The 21,232-nt window shown below is 41.5% G+C and overlaps 3 protein-coding genes and 1 long non-coding RNA gene across 5 annotated transcripts in view; 1 reads left to right on the top strand and 3 right to left on the bottom strand.

The window, feature by feature from the left end:
* The window catches only part of LOC134208334 (chloride channel protein 2-like), a 35,328-nt gene extending 34,253 nt beyond the window's left edge, over window positions 1-1,075 (bottom strand). Inside the window, exon 1 of the mRNA XM_062684334.1 lies at window positions 848-1,075. The gene's annotated coding sequence lies outside the window, so the exon portion shown is untranslated. The remainder of the gene's footprint in view (window positions 1-847) is intronic.
* Window positions 1,052-18,728, top strand: LOC134208336 (uncharacterized). Its single transcript, XR_009978620.1, has 3 exons — window positions 1,052-1,185; window positions 18,413-18,489; window positions 18,635-18,728. It is a non-coding gene; the product is annotated as an uncharacterized LOC134208336 (long non-coding RNA).
* On the bottom strand, window positions 10,285-14,819 carry LOC134224984 (heterogeneous nuclear ribonucleoprotein F). 2 transcript variants are annotated; one of them, XM_062704703.1, is made up of 6 exons: window positions 14,614-14,819; window positions 13,670-14,078; window positions 12,952-13,096; window positions 11,746-11,882; window positions 11,451-11,675; window positions 10,285-11,159 (listed from the first exon to the last, which is right to left on the bottom strand). In XM_062704703.1, the coding sequence occupies exons 1-6, from the start codon at window positions 14,614-14,616 to the stop codon at window positions 10,642-10,644; spliced, it is 1,437 nt and encodes a 478-aa protein (XP_062560687.1). In that variant the 5' UTR covers window positions 14,617-14,819; the 3' UTR covers window positions 10,285-10,641. The 2 variants fall into 2 exon arrangements, with proteins under 2 accessions (XP_062560687.1, XP_062560695.1); XM_062704711.1 differs by having other exon boundaries at window positions 11,511-11,675.
* A 1,517-nt stretch (window positions 18,729-20,245) lies between the features above and the next one.
* On the bottom strand, window positions 20,246-21,232 carry LOC134206124 (uncharacterized). The gene is made up of 3 exons (XM_062681814.1): window positions 21,030-21,232; window positions 20,637-20,952; window positions 20,246-20,425 (listed from the first exon to the last, which is right to left on the bottom strand). The coding sequence occupies exons 1-3, from the start codon at window positions 21,161-21,163 to the stop codon at window positions 20,246-20,248; spliced, it is 630 nt and encodes a 209-aa protein (XP_062537798.1). The 5' UTR covers window positions 21,164-21,232.

Genomic DNA, 21,232 nt, shown 5'->3' with positions numbered 1-21,232 from the left:
AAACATATTCCACTAAACAAGCTTAGAATAATGTTCTTTTCATTTGTATAGTTGAACTGGTGCCAGCAAAAACGGTACAGCAATTTTGTTGCCAGAAATAGTGGTACATGTACAGTTCTTCCCACTACAATCAGCTTATTGAAACGAAAATTTGACAACATGCATGTTTCCGCAACAGATTTTAACCCTATTTTGAATTTCAAGGTGGTTCACTGCCGTTTAAAATAATTTTATAAATGTACATGTACCACTTTTAGTGGCAACGATTTTCGGTTTCTGTTGCATTTTGTTCCCACATGTGCACATTCGCATATTTCTCATTACTGCCTTTAGACACATCAGTCATAATACGTTGGTACTGTTGAGTTGCAGAAAATTGCAAATTTAAACATTCGCTGGCACCGGTTCAGTTGTTAGAACATTTGATAACAAATCAAAGAACAGATTTTCTTGGAACTCACGTCTATCGTACTTCCAAATATGTAGCATGATGACAAATAAGACTTTGTTCGGGAGAAATTTTTGTATTACCCGAACCAAACTTACCCCATATTGAATATATTCGCATAACAATTCTCTAAAAATTGAGATGGCCTAGGTAAATCATGAATGCACCATCCTAATCAGTATTATGATATTTAATCAAATGAGGAACAACTCATCGAAAGTTTTGTAGTTCTCAATCTGTAATGCGGTTTGAAACTTCAATGACTAATATCTAAGTAGGCGAAAAACCATTGTGATTGCATTGAGAGCCGACAATACAAACAAGTTTACAAATGTTAGCTTGAAAAATCAAAATCACAAATAAGTACTAGAAAAATAAGTCAAATAAGATTAAACTCACCGGGACAAGTTCATCCTATTTGTGCGGTGTACCACCATCAAATGCGGAATCTTCTGAACAAATGTGCAATTATTTCGTAAAAATCAGTCAGCCACCTCCATGGAAAAAAGTTAGGCTTTAACAAACCTCAATGAACACAACTTATCACGAAGCCTGCTACTACCGGACTCCTGTTTCTAAGTCATTATTACTAAAGATCAAATCCCAGCGTAACTGTCTGTCTGTCTTTCTGTTGGTCGGAATTGCTAATTAGATCCCTCCGAAGATGCAGCGATGATCAAACCATGAGCGGCAATAAAGTGCCTATCCTTCATTGAAAGTAGGAAATTGGAAAAAAGGTCTGTAATTTCAAAGTAAACATTTTGATTGTATCTTCATGTGAGCCACATTGCTTGATTAGAGTAACTTGATGTCAAAGTTTGCCTATCTAATTTTCATTTTAACATACATTATGTGTCATCTTTTATCCTATACCTCACCCAGCCGGGGGCACAAAACAAATAGTAGGGGATAACAGCCTTTAAGCTATTTCAATGCTTTTACCAATATAAACCAGAATATCGAACTATTTCGACGTATGTGTGTGTTTTTTTCTTCTTCCTAAGCAATGGAGGAGGAATCTGCTCAACAGACATCCTGGGTTGGACGTCCAGGAAGTGCGGGGTTAGAGACTACCTCCATCAGCAAATGAGGGAGGCAAGACTACATCCCCGACCCGCTGAACCGTTTACAAAGTAATGCTTCAAAGGGGGGCCAGCGCACAACGCACCTTCGAGGTTAGCTGCGTGTCCTTGCAGCATCGAACATCGTGACTCGCTTTTTTAGAAGAACACCATGGTATCGTGCCAGCACATTGCCGTCTTTCCAGGTGGCCTTACCACGCCCTTTGTCCTCGAAAGGTGGGAAGGGTCGTCTTCGCGCCTGCTTCCCTTTGCACGGCTGGTATCAAGAATGATAATGCCGCGTGCACCCCAAATGGACCTCTCTGCGATAAGGCGATTTCGCCATCACACAGAGGGACTTGCCGACGCGGTGCCTACGCTTGCCCCAGCCTTGACGAGGACCTCTTTTCGTCTCCTTTCTCGGAACCCGCACGGTTGATCGACGCCGCGAAAGTGACGATACCATGTTGTTTTTCGCGCGGCCACTTGTTCGATAAAAGGATCGAGTTCGACCACAGGGCACCGATATGACCCATGAAGCCGACTCCGAACCATTGGACCACCTCTTATTTGCGCCTGAACTAGCCATTCCTCGAGTCCACCAGCCACCTTCTGCGTAGCTCCGAGACGATTTGGACGATAGCCGATAAAACGGCGTTCCAGCCAACTTTATTTTTACACATCCTCCGGACTAGGTTGTCCGGGGTAGTGTCCAGACCACATGTGGCAAGCATGTGATCACGCATTGTGCGAAAACGTGGGCACACGAACAACCCGTGTTCCACCGTTTCCTCTAAACCTGCGCACACCGGACACTCGGGCGAGGCCGGTGTAGAAATACTGTCTGAAGCAATCATGGCCTGTAAGAACCTGGGTCAGGTGGAAAGAGATTTCCCCATGGCGCCTCTTGACCCACGTACCTATCTCCGGTATCAACCTATGTGTCCATCTACCCTTAGTGGAATTGTCCCACGCACGCTGCCATTTGACCATTGAGGCCAACATGACAGTCCTACGGATGCCTCTCGTGCCGCGCATTTCGAAGCACTCTATGTCTTTACCGATAACGATGTCAATAGGCATCATACCGGTGATGACGCAAATTGCATCGTGCCACCTCAGTCTTGTGGTGAGCCAGTTCTAACTTCCTGGAACTCATCCACTCCTCTACAATTGCGATCGAGTGGGCTGCAGTCAACTCCACCTCTTCGATCGATACGCCGTTGACCTCCAGCGTAATATCATCAGCGAAGCCGACGATTACCACGCTCACTGGGAACTTCAACTTCAAGATACCGTCGTACATGACGTTCCATAACACCGGACCCAGTATGGAACCTTGCGGAACCCCTGAGGTTATGTCAACGCACTTCCGCCCCGCGTCCGTGTCGTATACCAGTACTTGATTCTGGAATTAGCTTCCGAGAATTTTGTACAGGTACTCGGGAGTTCCTAGACGCACTATTGACTGGCACTATTGAATGCATTCCTAACTACGCTGGATAGATATCTCCGCGGATTTGGTAACCGACAAGATAGCGTCTACGGTCGACTTACCCTTTCGGAAGCCAAACTGTTTACTCGATAGACCATCTGCACCATCCGTGCGTATCAACAACCTGTTGAGGATGATCTTCTCGAGCACCTTCCCCGCCGAATCAAGCAGGCATATTGGTCTATATGCCGACGGATCCCCCGGTGGTTTTCCCGTTTTTGGCAATAGGACCAAGCTCTGCCTTTTCCATGCTTCAGGGAAGACTCCCTCATCCAGGCATCTTTGCACGACAGATCTGAACATCTCGGGAGCCTCAGCAATGGCCGCTTTGATGGCCAGGTTCGGAATACCATCCGGTCCTGGTTCCTTACCTACACTAAGGGACTGTGCAATCCCCGCAAGTTTCGCCACAATTACTCTTCCCTCGTCGTCGACCACCATGGCCCCTGGCAGCTCCACAATGTGAGGCCAGGGATAGAGATGGTCGGGTTTCACATTTTGTAAACCCGAACCCGACCCGAAACCGATTTAGAAATTCCTTTCAAACCCGGACCCGACCCGAACCCGTAATGAAAAACCTTATCAAACCTGAACCCGACCCGTACCCGACTATTTTTGCAGTCTTAATCCCGAACTGGACCCGAACTTTGTTTTTTGGCTAAAATCTCAAAATAGTTATTTTATATTTCTCTTTACACTTAATATTTAGGCAGAGGCGTCGCGTCCGCATGTGCAACCTGTGCACTGCACATGTGGCAATTTTATCCCCAACACTTAAACTTTCGATAGATTTCTAGTCTTTCTAATCCGAACATATATTTAAATTATGTGCATTTGATAAATGTTTCATGCAAATTTGACTATTAGATACATAAACGGAAAATATGAATGATTTTTTTATAGGCGGCATGTGATGTGAGGAAACCAAATGCTGCGATGGAGGCGCGTTATATTTTTCTTTACGATACCGAACCGACCCTCCGACACCACATGTTGTATCAACACGGAACTTTCAGCCGAGAACGCTTTGTCATGCATCATACACGCATTATTTTGTATGTGTGGATCATCTGCTCTAATCGCAATCGGCGATGTATAGGTAGTCAAAGCGTTCTACGCTGGCAATGCACGGTTTGGTGCCTATCGAAAACCGCTTCAAACGCTTCAAACAGCGCATGCGCGATTCGGCGAAGAGAGAGCGATCGGAAAGAGAATAGTAAAGCGCGCTCATTTCTGCTCCCTCAAAGCGTTGACGAAAATTCCGCTTTGAATAAGCACCGCGAAGCAAAAGCGCTTTTGATATTCGATTGGGATGGCCCGTTTACATATCCACTAATCCTGGCAACAATGTACTCCGATAATACTAGCGCGACATTAGCTCAATTTAAACAGAAATTGTCATCTGCTAATAAGCGCTTGCAATAAAGCCTGTTTACAAATACGCTTTTTATATTCAACATTTAAATATCCGACAATATTAACATAATGTAAACAGACATTTTATCTTCTGATGAAAATCTATATTGTCGCCGAATTAGCAAATATGAAACGGGCAACATTTTCAAAGAAATTTATTTCTGAAGGTTTTTTTTTCGAGAAATCCAATATATTTAGTTGGCGAGGGAGGACGTCAAATGTCAATGGTCCAAACAAATTTATGAGCTATTGTCCATGCTGATGGGCGGAAAACTGTTCGAAGTCTGCCCAGTTCAGATTATTGATCAAAGAAATAAATTGTAAATAGAATAATTATTAATTGAAAGGAGTTAAGGCTATGAACTTCATTGTTCTCTTTATTGTACAGACTTTATTTTTCTGATATGGCATGCTATTACATGCTAATTTATTATTAGTAACTTTGCATGATTGATGTATTCAAATTTCCTTTTGTCTTTTTAAAACTTCGTCTCATTTGCGAAATGACTCAAATTAGAATTGAAAGTCAGCTCAATAATTTCCGATATGTCTTATATGCCACATTGGAAACGATTCTGATGACAGTAATTTTTAATTTTACGTACTATCACTTTTAAGCTTAGTTTAGTTTGAGTTAATTCCGAAAATAAGAAGTAGCTAAGAACCAGTTAGAAGCAACAAAATAAGCAAACATGTTGAGAAACGCGCTGAAAAATGACTCGTTTATCATTTCTGGTCCCTTTTATGTGTTTTTCTCGAATTATTAAAATAGTGCACAGGTTGAAGAATTGGTCACGCGACGCCTCTGTATTTAGGTATAGGCCCAAACAACGAATAAGCCTTAAATTTACCAGAAACGAATAAAAAAATATTCAAAACTTTATTGCCTTTCTCACCGAAGAATAGACTTCCGTGCAAATTTGTCGAAGTACCAAAACAAATGCTCACACGTCCAATTGTATAGAAATTAGCGAAAGCACAATCCAAACCATCATTCTTGCACCTTATCTCACACCCCAAACAGCTCTTTCTTGCAGTGGAGACGTCATCCATATATGGAGAAACTGGTGGGAACATATTTTGGTGGGACAATATTTTTTGCATGGGAGTCGAACACGGCGCAAAATTTGCAATATTTCTCAAACTCGAAACCGACCCAGACCCGACATTTTATCATCTCACAAACCTGTACCCGACCCGAACCGCCATTGTTCTAATTTTCCAAACCCGAACCCGTCGGGTTCGGGTTCGGGTCGGGTTTCGGGTTTGAAAACCCGACCATCTCTAGCCAGGGACTTGGGTCATGACGTGGGAAGAGCCCCGCGATGATTCTCTCCAGCATCTCTGGAGACCGCTCTGTAGGGGCCACCCCATGGATTCGCGTTGGCACTTTGACACAGGCCCTCGAAGCAGATTTTTTTGCTTGGTCTAATCTCAGTCTTCAGAGCGGCTCTAGCAGCCACGAACGCCACCCGTCGTTTAACACGCTCCTCATTCTGTGCGTGCTCGCAGTATCCACCTCCGTGCCCGTAGGCAGGCGCGGCGCAGGGTCGCAATCGCTTGAGTCCACCAGTAAGTAAGGTGGACTTTCCTAGGCATGGTGGCATCGCATGCACGCGAGAGTACTGTTACCAGCTGCTCGCCGCTCAGACCGAGAGTATTGTGCTCGCGGCGGAGCGCTTCCTTAAGCACCTCGGTCCCGTTCCAGCTGTAGGTACTTTTGGTATCGACATTGGCCAAGTCCACATCCAACATGGCCAGTGATTCACGCAAAAAAAGCGTTTCAGAATTCGTGAACCAGCAAAAATACACCATGATTTAATTTATGGATTCGGGAACACCAGTCACGTTTTCCAGAACGTTCCAGTAAACGTGACTGTGTTCCCGAATCCATGGCTATTGTTCACGAAAAAATACACCGTGAACTTGTTAGTTCTAGGAACTTTTTTCAAATAGGCGTAACTGTATTTGACCTTGAAATTTGAAAGGGCTCATACTCTCTCTATTCAGCATATTTCGTTCAACTGACGTTACTTCCAGATAGATCGCAATCTATTCTTTCTGTTGAGTGGATTAGTTGACCAAAATAGTTTGAATTAAGAGCACAATCGTCATTCCAAAAATCAATGTCAGAATCAATTAGGCCCATTTGAAAAAAAATCCTAGAGTTCACGAATTCATGAACGCTTTTTTTTGCGTGTAGCAGCTGCAGAAGAAGACCCCGTTGACTTTGGCAATGACGAAGCCCTCGTGTGTCGAAGACATCAACTCTTGGACTGGGTATTTCCCCGTTGTCCATATCGCCGCCATTTTAGACCCATCAGCGACCCAATTACCGTTTATGGCAGGTTCCCGGTAAGGATCCGCTATAATGCCGATATCCGTCCCCCATTCAGCAACTGTCTGACACAGCAGTTGCTGGGCTGCATCACAGTGGTTCAGGTTTAGCTGCGTTACCTGCACTGTGATTTTGCAGCACGCTTAAACACCGGGCACTTCGAACCCCCCATGGGGTGCTTGGTGCTTGCTGTTCACAGCTTTGCTGGAACAAATCAAACAATTGGGAGGGTTCGTGCAGCATTGTGCCTTATGTCCCTCCAATCCGCAGTGTCGGCAGAGCTTGCTTCTGTCAGGGCCTTTGCAGTCCCATTGCTTGTGCCCCGGTTCCAGGCGCTTGAAGCTAACTTCGGGTTGCTCGTATATGCCCACAGGGCACACCGACCATTCCACCTTGACGCTCCCTAACTTGACTACCTTGGAGGCGTCCGCTACAGATAGCCGAACCAATGCTACCTGTGCCCTGCCGGACCTTTCCGTAGCCGAACGGCTGCGGTGGGCGTCTCCACTTCGCACTATCGCCGCAGCTCTTCGACTTCGGTGATCTCGTCCAGGTCTTTAACCCTTAGATTCATCTCCGTCGTGAGTGACCTCACCTTAACCGTCTCGCCTAGGACTTCCTCCGCATGGTTGTTTGTAAGTTTTATTTGTTTGAGTGAAAATCTTATGGAAGAGTCTGACAGGGAAAAAACGACCGTAATAGAGATGATTTAAAAACGTTTAAACCGATAAACCAGCATGAAACTGCATTTCATAGTTATTTGAAAGATTCAAAATCAAGAGTTTTACAAACTTGATTCTGCGATAAATCGAATGGTGAACACACCAACCAAGATCATATGCTAATTGCTGGAAATCATTAGCATTTATTATCAGCATGAATGCAAGTTCAGCCGCGCTATGGGCGGCACGAGTTGGCGTCGACTCAGGATCTCACGATCACAAATATTTATCGGTCATCCGTCACGAGACCCAACTCAGCTGTCGTCAATTCGTGTGGCTCATCAGGATTGAATTGGTTTTTACTTGCACGCGGATATTGGCCGTTCAGTCCAGTCCCTTTTAAACATGAATGTTTTTAGCATGTCTTTAGAAGTAATTTAGAGTAGGGTGGGGTAAGATGCCTCAATATCTCAAAACCGGTACATTCTAATTAAACTTTTAAACATTGATCTATAAAAATTGCGAATACCTAACCTATATGTCAAGGAAATAAGAAACCAAAAAATCAACGTATTCGAAACAGCAGAAGATCGCCTAACCAAGAAACGGAAAACCAAATTGACCATGTTCTAATCGACGATCAATTCTTCTCCGATATCACGAACGTCCGCACCTAGGTGATATTGGCAAATATTGAATCCAAGATTTCAATATAGAATAACAAGATAATGTTAAATTGTGATACAATTATTCCTACACTTGTAAGACAATCAGTAGGTAATAACTTTGACGTTTTCAATAACATAATTTGTCATATTCACAAACAATGTACTGAGGGCTTTAGGTTTTTGTTAAAACTAGGAGAAATTTTGTTACATTTTTTGTTATTTTAACTACTAATACACAATATTTCAACTCACTGAATAAATTTTATTTTATTGTTTGAAAATTGTGATTTTTTTGCCAACTGTGTAGGGAAAAGAAATTTTTTTCACCCGTAATGCTGGGTAGACACCTTTACGTGGTGTGTTACGGGGTAAGATCTACCACGGTTACATTGTCAGCTACAGGCAAATCCTGACCCAACGAATACCTTCCTTATTATCCAACTCCGTGGTACTTATGAGGGTGTCGCTAAGTCGGTGGCCTCTCGTTAAGTAAGTACTACATCAACACTTCCTTCCTCTTCCTAGTTACGGTGAAGATGGGCGTGGCCAGGAGTAGTAATCCTCATGCTTTTGTTATTTTTGTTTAAGACTGGAATCAAGGACCACTCCCCTTCTTGATTTCTGATAGCATTCTAGATAAGGATCTCAAAAGTAAAACATGAGTATCACTAGTGTCCAATCTACGAATTACACCGTAACAATGCTAATGCTAATGCTATGCTGTGTAGGGAAAAGATATTTTAGTTACAAAATAAAGATTGTCGCTTCGGTTTCCTTTGTTCTGCTGTCCGAAACATGTGTGGTACCTAACTTTCAAATCGTATGTATTTTTCCTTGAATGACATTTAGATCCCCTATCCTCGTCAGCAAAAGATGTTCCGGACAGGGACGACAGCGACAATGTTTATCTGGTAACTAAAATATCTTTTGTGTAGGGCTAATCTGATTTTAACACTAATAACACAATGTGATTGTAAAACATGTTTCGATCAGGTCTTTACTCTTGAAAGTTCATAATTGAAAATAGCTGCTAGGGTGGGCCTGGTCAACTGGAACGCTTGCTCGCTCAAAAGCAAATCCATCGAGCTGAAGGATTTCCTTGAGGTGAGCGTCTACATCCCGGACTTTCGTATCGTACGACTCGACCGGCCGTCCAGGGGAGGTTGTGTTGTCATCGCTCTTCACTACAACATCAACTGTCGCCTGCTTCGAAGGGTCATTGTCTAATGTCAAGCTACCGTGGAGGCAAGGTTATTGCCGGCGACCTGAATACCAAGCACTAAACCTGGGCCAATAGTCGTTGCATTCAAAACGGAACCATATGGACTGGTGGTGAATGCGTCAAAAATAAAAAGTACAACATACTTGTGGGCCGAACCGAGCGCGACAGGGCCCGCCTGGGAAGCAGTGTTACGATAGAGGGGGATACCTTCGAGGTGGTCGATGAATTCGTCTATTTTGGATCCTTGCAAACGGCTGATAATAATATTAGTCGTGAAATACGAAGGCGCATCATCTGTGGAAGTCAGGCCTACTAAGGGCTCCAGAAGAAACTGCGGACAAAAAAGATTCGTCACCGCACCAAATGGGTCATGTACAAAACGCTGATAAGACCGGCCGTCCACTACGGACATGAAACATGGACAATACTCGATGAGGACTTGCAAGCACTCGGACTATTCGAGAGACGGGTGCTTAAGACCATCTTTGGCCATCTGCAGGAAGACGGTGTGTGGCGGCGAAGAATGAAACACGAGCAAATATAGCAAATAGCAAAAATAAAAAAAAACGTAGGTAGGGTAGAGCACCATTTGGGCAGCACCCCCATTTCCGTCAGCAACGTTCATTACTCGAGTGCATCACAACCGAATTACTTGTTTTTAGTACATGCTTAGTTTCTGTTGATATCTAGTAATGTACAAAAAATCAAGCGATTTGGTTTGAACGCGGTCGAGTTATTAACGTTGCGGACGGGAATAAGGGGTGCTGCCCAAATGGTCCCGCTCCCTATGCGTTCAAACTAGCGTAATTGAAAATAGTAGCTTTCGAAATAAGAAATAAAATACAACACATTTTTTAGGATCCTGAAGCATAGATACTGATGTATTCAATGTAGGTATGTGTTTAGCAATTATAAACTATTTCCTGGTAAATTGAGTCAATTACGCTTTTCAATAAGTTACCACAATATTAATGTTTTGTTTACATTGAAAAAAATTGCGTTGTTTCTTCAAAATGTTAAAAATGAATAATATTTCCTATCTTAAAACCTAAATTACATGAAGAATGATTCAGCTTCATCATTCGAAGTTAAGTGCATGTGGGTTGACATGGTGGTGGACATGAGTTTAAGCAGAATCAGCTTGTCGCTTAATTTCTAGGCTTTCTATATGTTGTATGAGCTAATTTATATCAATGTTGAACTTAATGCATGTTTGTCTCTTCGTGAAGTTACAATTGGAAGCTGAGTTTCTCCACTCTTGTTGCCGTGTCGGGCGTACGCCGAATCTCTTTTTTGCTAACGTTAGCAATCTTAAGTAAACAGATAGATGTTTAATCCATGAACTTGTTTTGTGGTCTCCTGGAGCCGGCGAACAGTTCTATGTAACGGGAGCCCATTTTCTCCTTGTGCTTCTTCATGGCCTTCATGGCTTCCTCCATGGTGTCAAAGTAGGCGTCACCCTCTCCAGATGGGCGACCTCTGGAGTCAAACGACACATTGCACTTGACCGGTCTCAGCGGCATGAAGAAGTCGTAGATGTCCTGTTCATCGCAGCTGAACGGCATTCCCCGCAAGTGCACACAGAATAGATCCTGTTCGCCACTACTGAAGAAGTCATTGCTGGAGAAGTTACCACCGCCACTGCCGCCGCTGTTGTTGCCAAAGCTGCTGTAGTTGTTGCCACCGAGCTGACTTCCACTACCGCTGTTTGAACGGAAGTTTCCGTAACTTCCTGAGCCGCTATTGCCAGTGCTGCTGCTATAATTGTTGCTTCCAAAGCCACTGCCACCACTGCTGTAGCTGTTTCCGGTGCCACGACCAGAGCCGTAGTTGGTGCTACCTCCACGTTCTGCAAAAAAGAAAGAATAGTTGTTGTAATGCCTTTGGCTGAAGCTATTGTAAGTCATTAAGGGCTGTGAGGACCATCTGAGTTGTATTGCTGGCGGCTTGTGAAGACTGAAAGATGTTCGTAGATTTTGAATGGACAATGGAAAAAAATCGTTGAGTCTGTATGAAAATAAGGAAACACCAGCAACCGGAAGTGATTAGAAACCCGCCACCAGGCTCGACGGATTTTGCTTGCCTCGCCCATTCTCATGCGATACCACTGAGGCTTTACGACGAAGAATCAGCCACTTACTCAACTGATCCTGCAACAAGCTCAAGATGTCAATGTTGCCCGTATTGTTGGCCAACCCACCGGAGTACATGCTGCCGCCGCCGCCACTGCTCATGTTTCCACCGCCACTGCTGTAGTTGTTACCACCGCCGGAGCTGTAGCTGTTGCCGCCACCGTATCCGTTGCCGTCCCGATTGCCTCCCCAAGAGCTGTTGCCGCCTCCTGATGGGGAATCATCGTACTCATCTGCAAATGGGATGAAGCAAAAAATGAGTTTTACCTTTTCTGTACAATTGAGGGAAAGCCGAAAACTTACCATTGCGACCATATCCCTGGCCTGGTGGGTACCGGTTACGGTTGTTGTCATCGCTGCCGCCATATGGAGAATTGCGACGCAAACGTTTTTCAGCCCACTTCATTTCGCGAGTACTGCTACGGAACAGCTCAATGTATCTGCAGCATGGTTGATGTTCGGATGTCAAAATTGGGAGGTAATGGGGTGTTTATTAAAGGAAGAAAAAACAGAAAAATATGTAAGTTTTAATTTGAAATGTAAATGTCGGAGATGGGAAAATTTGTACAACTACAATGCAATCAATTTTAAATCTCTTGTGGAGTCCCGGTTGATACGAATGGAGAAGAAGTCAGCAGTGTTTACGAATGTTCTTAAAACTGAGAACACCAGCTGATTCAATATTGTTATGAACATAAACTAGGTGCGATCATCTTTTATAGAATCATTTTTGTGGTAACAATAAATTAACGGTAATTTTCTCTACCCAGTAAATGATAGGATAAATATATCCTAACAGGTATCGAAAGAGCTATCCTCCGACCCATAATCTGGTTGTTTCCAGGAGACAGTTTAACGATTCTTTAATTCTATCAGAAATCATTCCTTTGTGTATGATTTTTAGTTCACCCTTCATTCTTGCTACATTGTAAACTGATATTTTGTTCAGTGAAGTTTCATTCGAACTAATATTAATACGTTCGTTAATCAGTAGATATTTTCGTTGACTTATTTTGAAATAACTTCTAATTTGTTACGGGTTCCACGGTTTGAGGAATGATTTCTTGCGAATCAGTTTTGTTAAACTACATATTCGAGATCCCAAACAGTTGCTCATGATTGTTTACTACGACTTTTTTAGGATTACTACCAGGCTTGTTTAGCGCCATAATTGTAATTGTTTCAAAGAAACACAAATGCATCGATCATTATTTAACCAAATTGCAATAACTAAATCAAACACAAAAAAATCAATCCAAACTAATCGAAACAATACAAAAGTCATCGCAAAGCCGATCATCCGCCTTCTCCATCCGGAAATTCATCCTCTCCTCGAAACCATATTGCTTTATTTCAAAACCAGATCAAACACAACCAGATACCATGATAGAACATTTTCAGTTCTTTAGTTTTCTTACGTTTTACTATTAGGAAGTGTTTGAAGTAAGTACTAGACAAATATATATATAAAAAAATGTTTTAGAAGCTTGCAGTTCAAAAACAACCCACCTGTTCCCAATCTTCTCTTTCTGTTTGCTCATGGCCTGATCGGCTTCGGCATCAGTTCCAAATTCTACAATCGCCTCCCCAGATGCCCGTCCCAGCTGATCCAGTAGCAAAACTATCCCATTATAGCCATTCTTTATCGTCAACCCTGTGTGTGTATGTAACGGTGATTTGTTTGTTTTAATTTCATTTGAGAAAAACGAATCGAATTAGGGGGGGAAAAGGGAGATATTTGTATCTAAGAATGATGAAGGAAAAAAGTTTCGTTCTTAAACCCCGCAATGTTCCAACACCCTGCCCTCCCATCCACCATCAGTAGGAAGGGTCGCGCGCATTCTTGCTGCCGCAGTCCTCCCTCGAGTGAATACCCCGAGGTGGAACCCGTTGTGCCACTTCCGAGCCAAGAACGAAACTGTCTGCCGAGCGCGCCTGATAGTTGATTTCCTAGGAACGATACCCACAGAGAGACAGATAAAAGACGACAGTTAACGTTAATCTAGTTTCCCATCAAGGACAGGGGCTAGACGGTTGTATTGAATAAAAGCAGAAATTAGTAGTTGTTGGAGAAAAAAAAGTAATCAGAATTTGATACCGCCCATCACCGGATGTTCCCACGCGCCAAGTCTCTTCCGTTTCCCTTTGCTCGTCCCTTGTCACGATAGCTTTGTACCTCCCAGGAAATCGGCCACATTCGCACCCGCCCTCGTATTCGCACACTTACCGTTGAAGAATCTCTTGACGTCGTCCTTGGTGCATGACCAGGGCAAACCACGCAGCCTCAATACCGGTCCACCATCTTCGGCATTATCCTCTTTGTTCACGGCATTATCGAACTGATCGTCCGATGCCGTAAACACCTCGATATATCGATGGCCCAGAGTGGCCTTGTTTTGATCAAGGGCCTTAATCTGATCGTCCAAAGTCGGCATGCGCAGGTAAGCTTCACCAGTTTGACGCTTGGTCATCTGGTTGATGCAAATGTGCACCTGATCGATAGCCACTCCATTCAGGAAATCGCGAATATCGCTCTCCGTGATGTTCCACGGAAGTCCACGCAAACGGATAAAGAAACCGGAGTCCCCACCCCCGTTTCCGTTTCCGTCATTGTTGTAAGACATATTTCCTGATTGCTAGAACAGATTTAAAAAAAAAAATGAGGTGATCAAAAAAATTCATATGGCATATTTATAATATGTTAGGAATCTGGTAGGAGTAAAGGAAGTTTAATAAATTCTCATTTTTTTGTCAACTCAACGTCAAAATAATAAAACTTTCAAATAATAATTTATTATTCTTTATGGAACAAACAAACTGACCCAACTCCAACACCCCCATCCGAACCAAGCCGATGAAGCCGATAGTAAATAACTGTGAATGACAGTCGAAAGACGATGAATGAGAGAACTTGATGAATGGTGTGGAAAGAAGTCGAGGAAAAAACGCCACTCGCATAAAAGACGCCATCTTGGCAAATGCGGTGCGTTTTGAAAATTGTATCATTTTGACTTGATCCCCTTTATTATTCAACTATTTGATTACAAATTCCTACTATTTGCATTATTTCTAGCATGAAGAAAATAAAAAAAATCTATACATTCAATTAAAAACGAAAACGGTCAACTTTGACGCTTTATCCCTTGACTGATCCTTATTAAAGGCACTTACCATTTTTTCGTTGAATCCCTCGTTCCTTGCTTGAAACCCAATTTAATCTGCTACACCACAAACCAATTCGTTATAATTCACTAATTTTCACGGGTTTACACAACTTTACCAATGGAAAAAAAAATATTACAAATGGTACAACCAAGCCGGGATGAAACTTTCACGAACCAACGCCGGTCACAAACGAAGTGGAAATGCGAATGAATGAAACGATCAAGCTAACTGGCTGGGGGTAAAAATTTACGCGTACGCAGGTGCACGGAAAAGAAAAAGCGAAAATTGCACTTAGAAGGAATAAAAAATAAGATCTACCGTGAGGTATACTGTGACTCGACCGTTTCGACACACACTCAGAAATAAATTTATACCAAATAGTTAAAACAAGGGCCCGAATAAAATAAAATTATACAACGATTTTTCTATAAAAATGTTATTTGATTCTGATGTGTATGAGATTTGGTCAATAGTTTTCAGATATTCATTAAGACAGAAGATGTCAGATGGATTTAAATAATAATAATAAATAAATAAATAAACAGGAACTAAATAGTGTTCGAACGGAATGAACAAATTATCTGATATCAGGTGTTCCTGTCCCGGTTTCTGTTCTGTCGGCTGCCGAAAGTTTCTCCTTTGCGTGCTATTCGAAGCTTAGCGGAATGGCTTGCTGCTTATCAGTGGTATGGAAACGACAACTTCACTGAGGGGATGTGCCGGGATGAAGATTTGCAAACATTGGAAATTGGGACCATTGCGGTTCATCCGTGGTGGTTGTTATCGGAGTGCTTTTCTCCAGAATGAGAGACCGTTAGGTCAATATCACGATTTGCGATCGGAGCCCGGATAAAAAACAACCATAAGCTCCATGGTGCAAACTAGAAATATTAGAATAAGAGATCGGCGAAGACGCCATCTTGTTTCCAATTGAACCGTCGAAAGCGGTTCCATTTCGACTTGTTTACTTTTTGTATCCATAAGAAGCAAGCAAAAATTTCAAGTGCTGCCAGTATCATTGTCACGATTGTAGTGGCTCGAATCTTCCTCGATCCTCCAGCTAGATTCGTCAGTCGCATACCGTCGGAGCTTGGCACGGTGTTGCGGAACAGGAGCGGAACCTGATTTGAATGATCCACGCCGGAAGTTGGATGGAGAATCTACCGATGGGAGAACGCTGAACTCGACGGGAGCCTCGTCACCGGAACCCCTCCAATCGGCGGATATACTGACGCCATCTTCGGAGGCATCCGAATTGTTCAGCTCCATTTGGAGCTATTGAAAGACACTTGACTTGCCGTGCTCAAATATCACTTAAGACTGAATTTATTATCATCAATAATTTGGCTTTAACTACTCTGATGCCTGTGTCTCCTAAGTTAATTAATTTTTTAAAACATATTTTTAATCAAACTCATTTGTACACTACATTCTTTACTACCCCTACTGATTATTGATATACATGATACATGAACATATTTTTAAATCTACTGGGTTTCTGAATATTTCTTCTAGGTCTGGAAATGTTTATGTCCTGCTGTTCGTTATGCTCCACAGGGTTACTGTCCATCAGTTGCTCATTGTCTGATCCAAACATGAGTGCTCGATCTTCCTTGCTTGATGCTTCCAAGGATTCTTGTGACTCCAACTGCGTTAATAAGATAAATAGTGAACAAGTAATATACGAAAGATTAAAATATAAATTGAGTAAAAAGAGACAGCAAACAAAAATTAAGAAAAGATACGACTTACTTCAAAATTTGATATACTTTTAACATCCTGAATATTTCTTGTAATTTGCACACCTCTATCGCTTTGAATAATAACCTTGGCGCCATCTCTCGCAATAATCGTGTATTTCTCCTTTGAAAATGTTGGGTCAGTCTTGCAATGCCTTTTAGTGGCCAATAACACCCTGTCGCCAATTGTTATATTAGATTCTTTCGCTCCTCTATGGAGATCTGCATACTTTTTGCTGACTAGTTTTGCTTCTGCATCTTTATCTCGAACGGCATCACGGTCGATCTGTTTCGAGGCACCCAAAGGCTCACGAATGTACCCTATATTTCCATCCGACAAGTAGTTCGAACGGTGTAATACCGAGACAGAATGTGGCTTCATGGTATTATGTGTATGCACATAGATATTCAACGCCTGCTTCCAATTCGTCTCATCTTGCATTGCTCCTGTTATAGCCTTTATGATACCTTGATTTTGTCTTTCCACTACACCATTCGATTGCGGACTTAGAGGTATGGATTTTCTGACCTTGACCCCTTTAGCCTCCCAGTGATTGACAAACTCGTAACTTTGAAATGGTGGCCCATTGTCACTTTGCATTATTAACGGTAGGCCCCAAGTGAAAAATATCCGATTCAGTGCTAGGTTCGTGTTCTTGGCGTCAATGCATTTTATTTCAATGACAGAGATATATCTTGAATAAGTGTCTACAGCCACAAGAAATTCTCCCGAGCCACATTTAGGAACTGACAGGAAATCAATTTGAATTATTTCCCATGGTCCATCTGGCAATTCTCTACTAGACAATGGTATTGGCGGATTTCTTCTTGAAATAATCAAACATGTTTCACACTTTTTTACGAACTCTTCAACGTCATGGCTCAGCCCAGGCCACCAAAAGTAGTCGCGTATTATTCTCTTCATTGCAGCGCAACCAATATGACCCTGATGTGCTGTTTTTAAAGCCTTATCGCGAAGTCTTTTAGGAAGTATTACTTTGTCTTCTTTAAAAACCCGGGGACCCAAATTTCGGAGATTTTTAGCATGAGCTTCGTAGCGACCTAGATTCGGAGGCCATTTACTGGATTTAAGTGCCAGCCTAACGATCTCGAGCTCTTCATCACATTCTGAAGCAAGATCAATATCACTCCATGTAATATTCATTGATCCAGCATCTAAAACGTAAAGTAAATGCTTATCGTTGTCCTCATCGAAAGATTCATCAATTTTTGATCCTGCGATCAGCCTAGACAATGCGTCAGCAACATTGAGGTGACCTGGTATATATTTCACAGTGAAGTCGTATGATTGCAATCGTAACGCCCAACCTTCTGCGCGAGACAAAGCTCTTTTGCCGGTTCGGAAAGCGCTTCCAAAAATGAATTCATTTGCTTCAGAGTCAGTTCGAACAACGAAAGAAATTCCCAATAAATAGAATCTGAAACGCTCGATTCCCCAAACCATGGCTAAGGCTTCCTTTTGCGTGTGTGGATACTTTGTTTCCGTTGATGGGATTTGGAAGCACAAGATATTATACGGGGTGTTCCATTTTCGTTAAACTGTACTAGCACAGCTCCAAGACCTATTGGAGAAGCGTCTACATATAATTCTGTTCTGTCCTTGTAGTCGAAATATCCCAGCTTCTGAATTGATTTAAGCGCTTCGTATTTCAAAAAGTTGAACTCGTCATCTTCATCCTTTGTCCAGTAAAATTTGTCCGATTTAGCAAGCAATCTCAGTTTGTATGTCTTTTCCGCTCTTTTGAAGATGAAGCGCTCTGTGAAATTCATGAGTCCTAGCACACAAAGAACAAAAATGGTTTTATAGAATATTATGCACTTTTCTTTTGAAAAGTGCTTTATTTTCCTAGAATTAAGAGTAAAAATATTCTCATTCAAAATTATTTTTTTATTTAAAAGTTGTTTCGATCATTCTCCAAAAGTAACATCTAAAGTCTTTTCTATCAACCTAAAAGTAGATAAACTTTTAAAGCATGTCAAACGAGCCATTGGTGAAAAGAAAAGGACAATATCGTAATTATTTTCAATTTCTATTTTCCTCTCAGTGTCTATATATGGCAGAGCGAAAATATTCAACGAAATCTTGAGCCGAAGAAATAGAAGGGATACAGGCCATTTGCAGGTGAGTCAATTTCGATTTCTTCAATCGTAAACGTATAAAGTACCGGTGTGATCTAATGTCTCTTAGCAATGCCCAATTTCCATGATTCAATGGCGTAGTATAAATCTATATACTTATGCAAGATCTTCAATTCAATTTTCTACAGGTAATCTGTTTGTTTCGGCATTTCGGACCGAGAAAAAACCGTGGCGCAATGACCAAATGTCTGCATATGCACGATGGGCACACCAAAGATCTGGACAGAGCTGAATTATTCGGATTAAGTTGGTTGGCAGCTGTTGTTCCGGCGTTCTGGCGAGTTTGTTTTGAGATCTAACAAACTAACTAATGTGATCTTACTCTGATTGATTTGATCAAAATTATTAAACTAAAATAAACATGCTCAAACTGTATACTCTGATTTCATTTTGAATTTCAAGAGAAAAAATAAGAATGAGGGATAAGAGTGAAGGGAGCTTTTTTTGGGATTTTTTAATAAAATGTTGCACTATATCTTCTACAATGTCACCATTTTTATTTAACAGTGCTACAATTTTATTTTGAAAGTATAAACTTTTATTTTCAGAGCGGCGAACAATTTTTGAACCATTGGTGTATTAAAAGTTTGGGTACTTTTGATTTGAAGACATGCAACTCTCTACGAAAAAGAACCAACGAAACTTTTTATTTTAACCAACGATTTTTTTAATTTGATTAATGATTTTTCTTTCTGTGAGAAAACTTTTTACCTCTTGTTGAGATTCTGGACGTCTGAATTCACGTATCGCTTTCAGTTTCTCTTCATCTAAACTCAAACCATCTTTAGTTATCATAAAACCTATGAACTTCACGGACTGCTGTCTAAAAACGCATTTTTTCTCATTTAGTTTTACTCCATGTTGATGTAACTTGTCCAATACTGCCTTTAAGTTCGCATCATGTTCTTCCTTCGTGTTACCAAATATAAGAACATCGTCTAAATAATTTACCACGCCTTCGCTGTCAGCTAACACGACCGTTTGCAGTATTTCTTGAAAAATATCCGGCGCATTACACAAACCGAATGGTAGTCGCATAAATCTGTATGTTGATTCCCCGGCAAAAAAATTCGTCAAATGCCTGGAACTGGGGTCTAACACAACGTGGAAGAAAGCGTTGGTAAGATCAATGCTAGAAAACCACATTGCACCATTTAATTTAGAAACTATGTCTTCCAAAGTCGGCATGCGAAAAGGTGTTCTAATAATGCATTTGTTTGGTCCTCGTAAATCTACGACTAATCTGATGTCATTTTTGCCTTTTGGTACGACCAGCAAAGATGAACAAAAGGATTTATCCATTTCTTCAGTAACTTCTTCGATAATTCCCGATAACAACAGATCTTGCAAACGACGATTTGTTTCATCTTTGAATGCAGGCGGAATACTGGTGTAGATATTTCTGCTGGGAGGTTTAGTTCTGTCATATGCAAGAACTACCGGTGGTACATTGAATTTGGGAAATTCTTCTGAAACATTGCAAATTTCTCCTGCAAACAACTTGTCGAGGCACAAAGCGTTAGGTGAATTTAAAATGGGGACGTTCAAACCCACTTGAAGAACACTATAGCGAATTGCAGTATTTCTTCCCAGTAACGGTCTAGCGTCGGCAATGACGTAGAATTTTTCAAAAAATGTAGGGCGATCTTCAGAAACTACCAACTCCGCAACAAATGTGGCTAGAACAGTGATGTTTCTTGAAGTAGCATATCCTTTGAGATTTTTATCTGATCCTTCTGTTATACAGTAAAGAGATCTGGATGACACGTTGCATTTTTTAAGAGATTGAACGTATTTGAATCAATTGTATTAACTTCTGCCCCCGAATCGATCAAAAATGATATAGCACAATTGGCGATATAACCAACAATGACACAATTACAATCTTTTTTGGAAATATTGATTGCATGATTTGCTTCCTGAAAAATCAAAAGGATCACTTAAAACATTGATTTCGTTCATTTATAACAAAACCTTGCTATCCTCACATCATAGAATTGTGTTAGTTGTGTTATAATGCATTCCATATTTATTATATTTTATATTTGAATAACATAGCAAATTTAGCAAATTATATATAGTGTAGGATAACAGATTTCAATTAGCTCAGTATGAATCCTCACTACTTACAACTGGTTCATCGACATGCAAGTCTGTTTGGGAGACCGCTGCAATTTGACGAACTTTGGGTGGAGGCCCCTGCTGTTGGTCATCATTTTTCCTTTTCATTGTGTTGTGTGTCGATGCTGGTATAATGCCACATGCACGCTCCAAATGACCTTTGCGATGGCATTTTCTGCAAATTTTGTCAATGGCATGACATTCTGAAGTCAAATGACGAGTACTTGTACATCTTGTGCAAGGATTTCGGTTTTCGTATTTAACACTTTGACGGAAATGTTGCCCTTTTTGTTGCGACAAATCCCATTTCCGAATAAACGGTCGACTAGAATGTTGCATGAATTATTAATTTGTGAAATTTAGGTTTATCGGATATATAACAAAAGAGAAAAAAATAAATACCTGTGATAGCTACTTCCATATCCTTTCACTTGAGAGCCGGTTTCAGTTTTATGAGAATACGATACTGCCGCTACTTCTGCGTTGTTTGTTTTCCTGTGGTTTTTCCTGTACATTTCTTCGTTTAACTTCTCCATTTCACATGCTTGTATCTTATCAAGAAGTGATGTTAAGTTACCTCCTTTTCTGAGCACCTTACGGCTCGC

Source organism: Armigeres subalbatus, chromosome 1 (genome assembly GCF_024139115.2).
Source record: "Armigeres subalbatus isolate Guangzhou_Male chromosome 1, GZ_Asu_2, whole genome shotgun sequence".
NCBI lineage: Eukaryota > Metazoa > Arthropoda > Insecta > Diptera > Culicidae > Armigeres > Armigeres subalbatus.
This window is presented reverse-complemented; position numbering and strand designations above follow the sequence as displayed.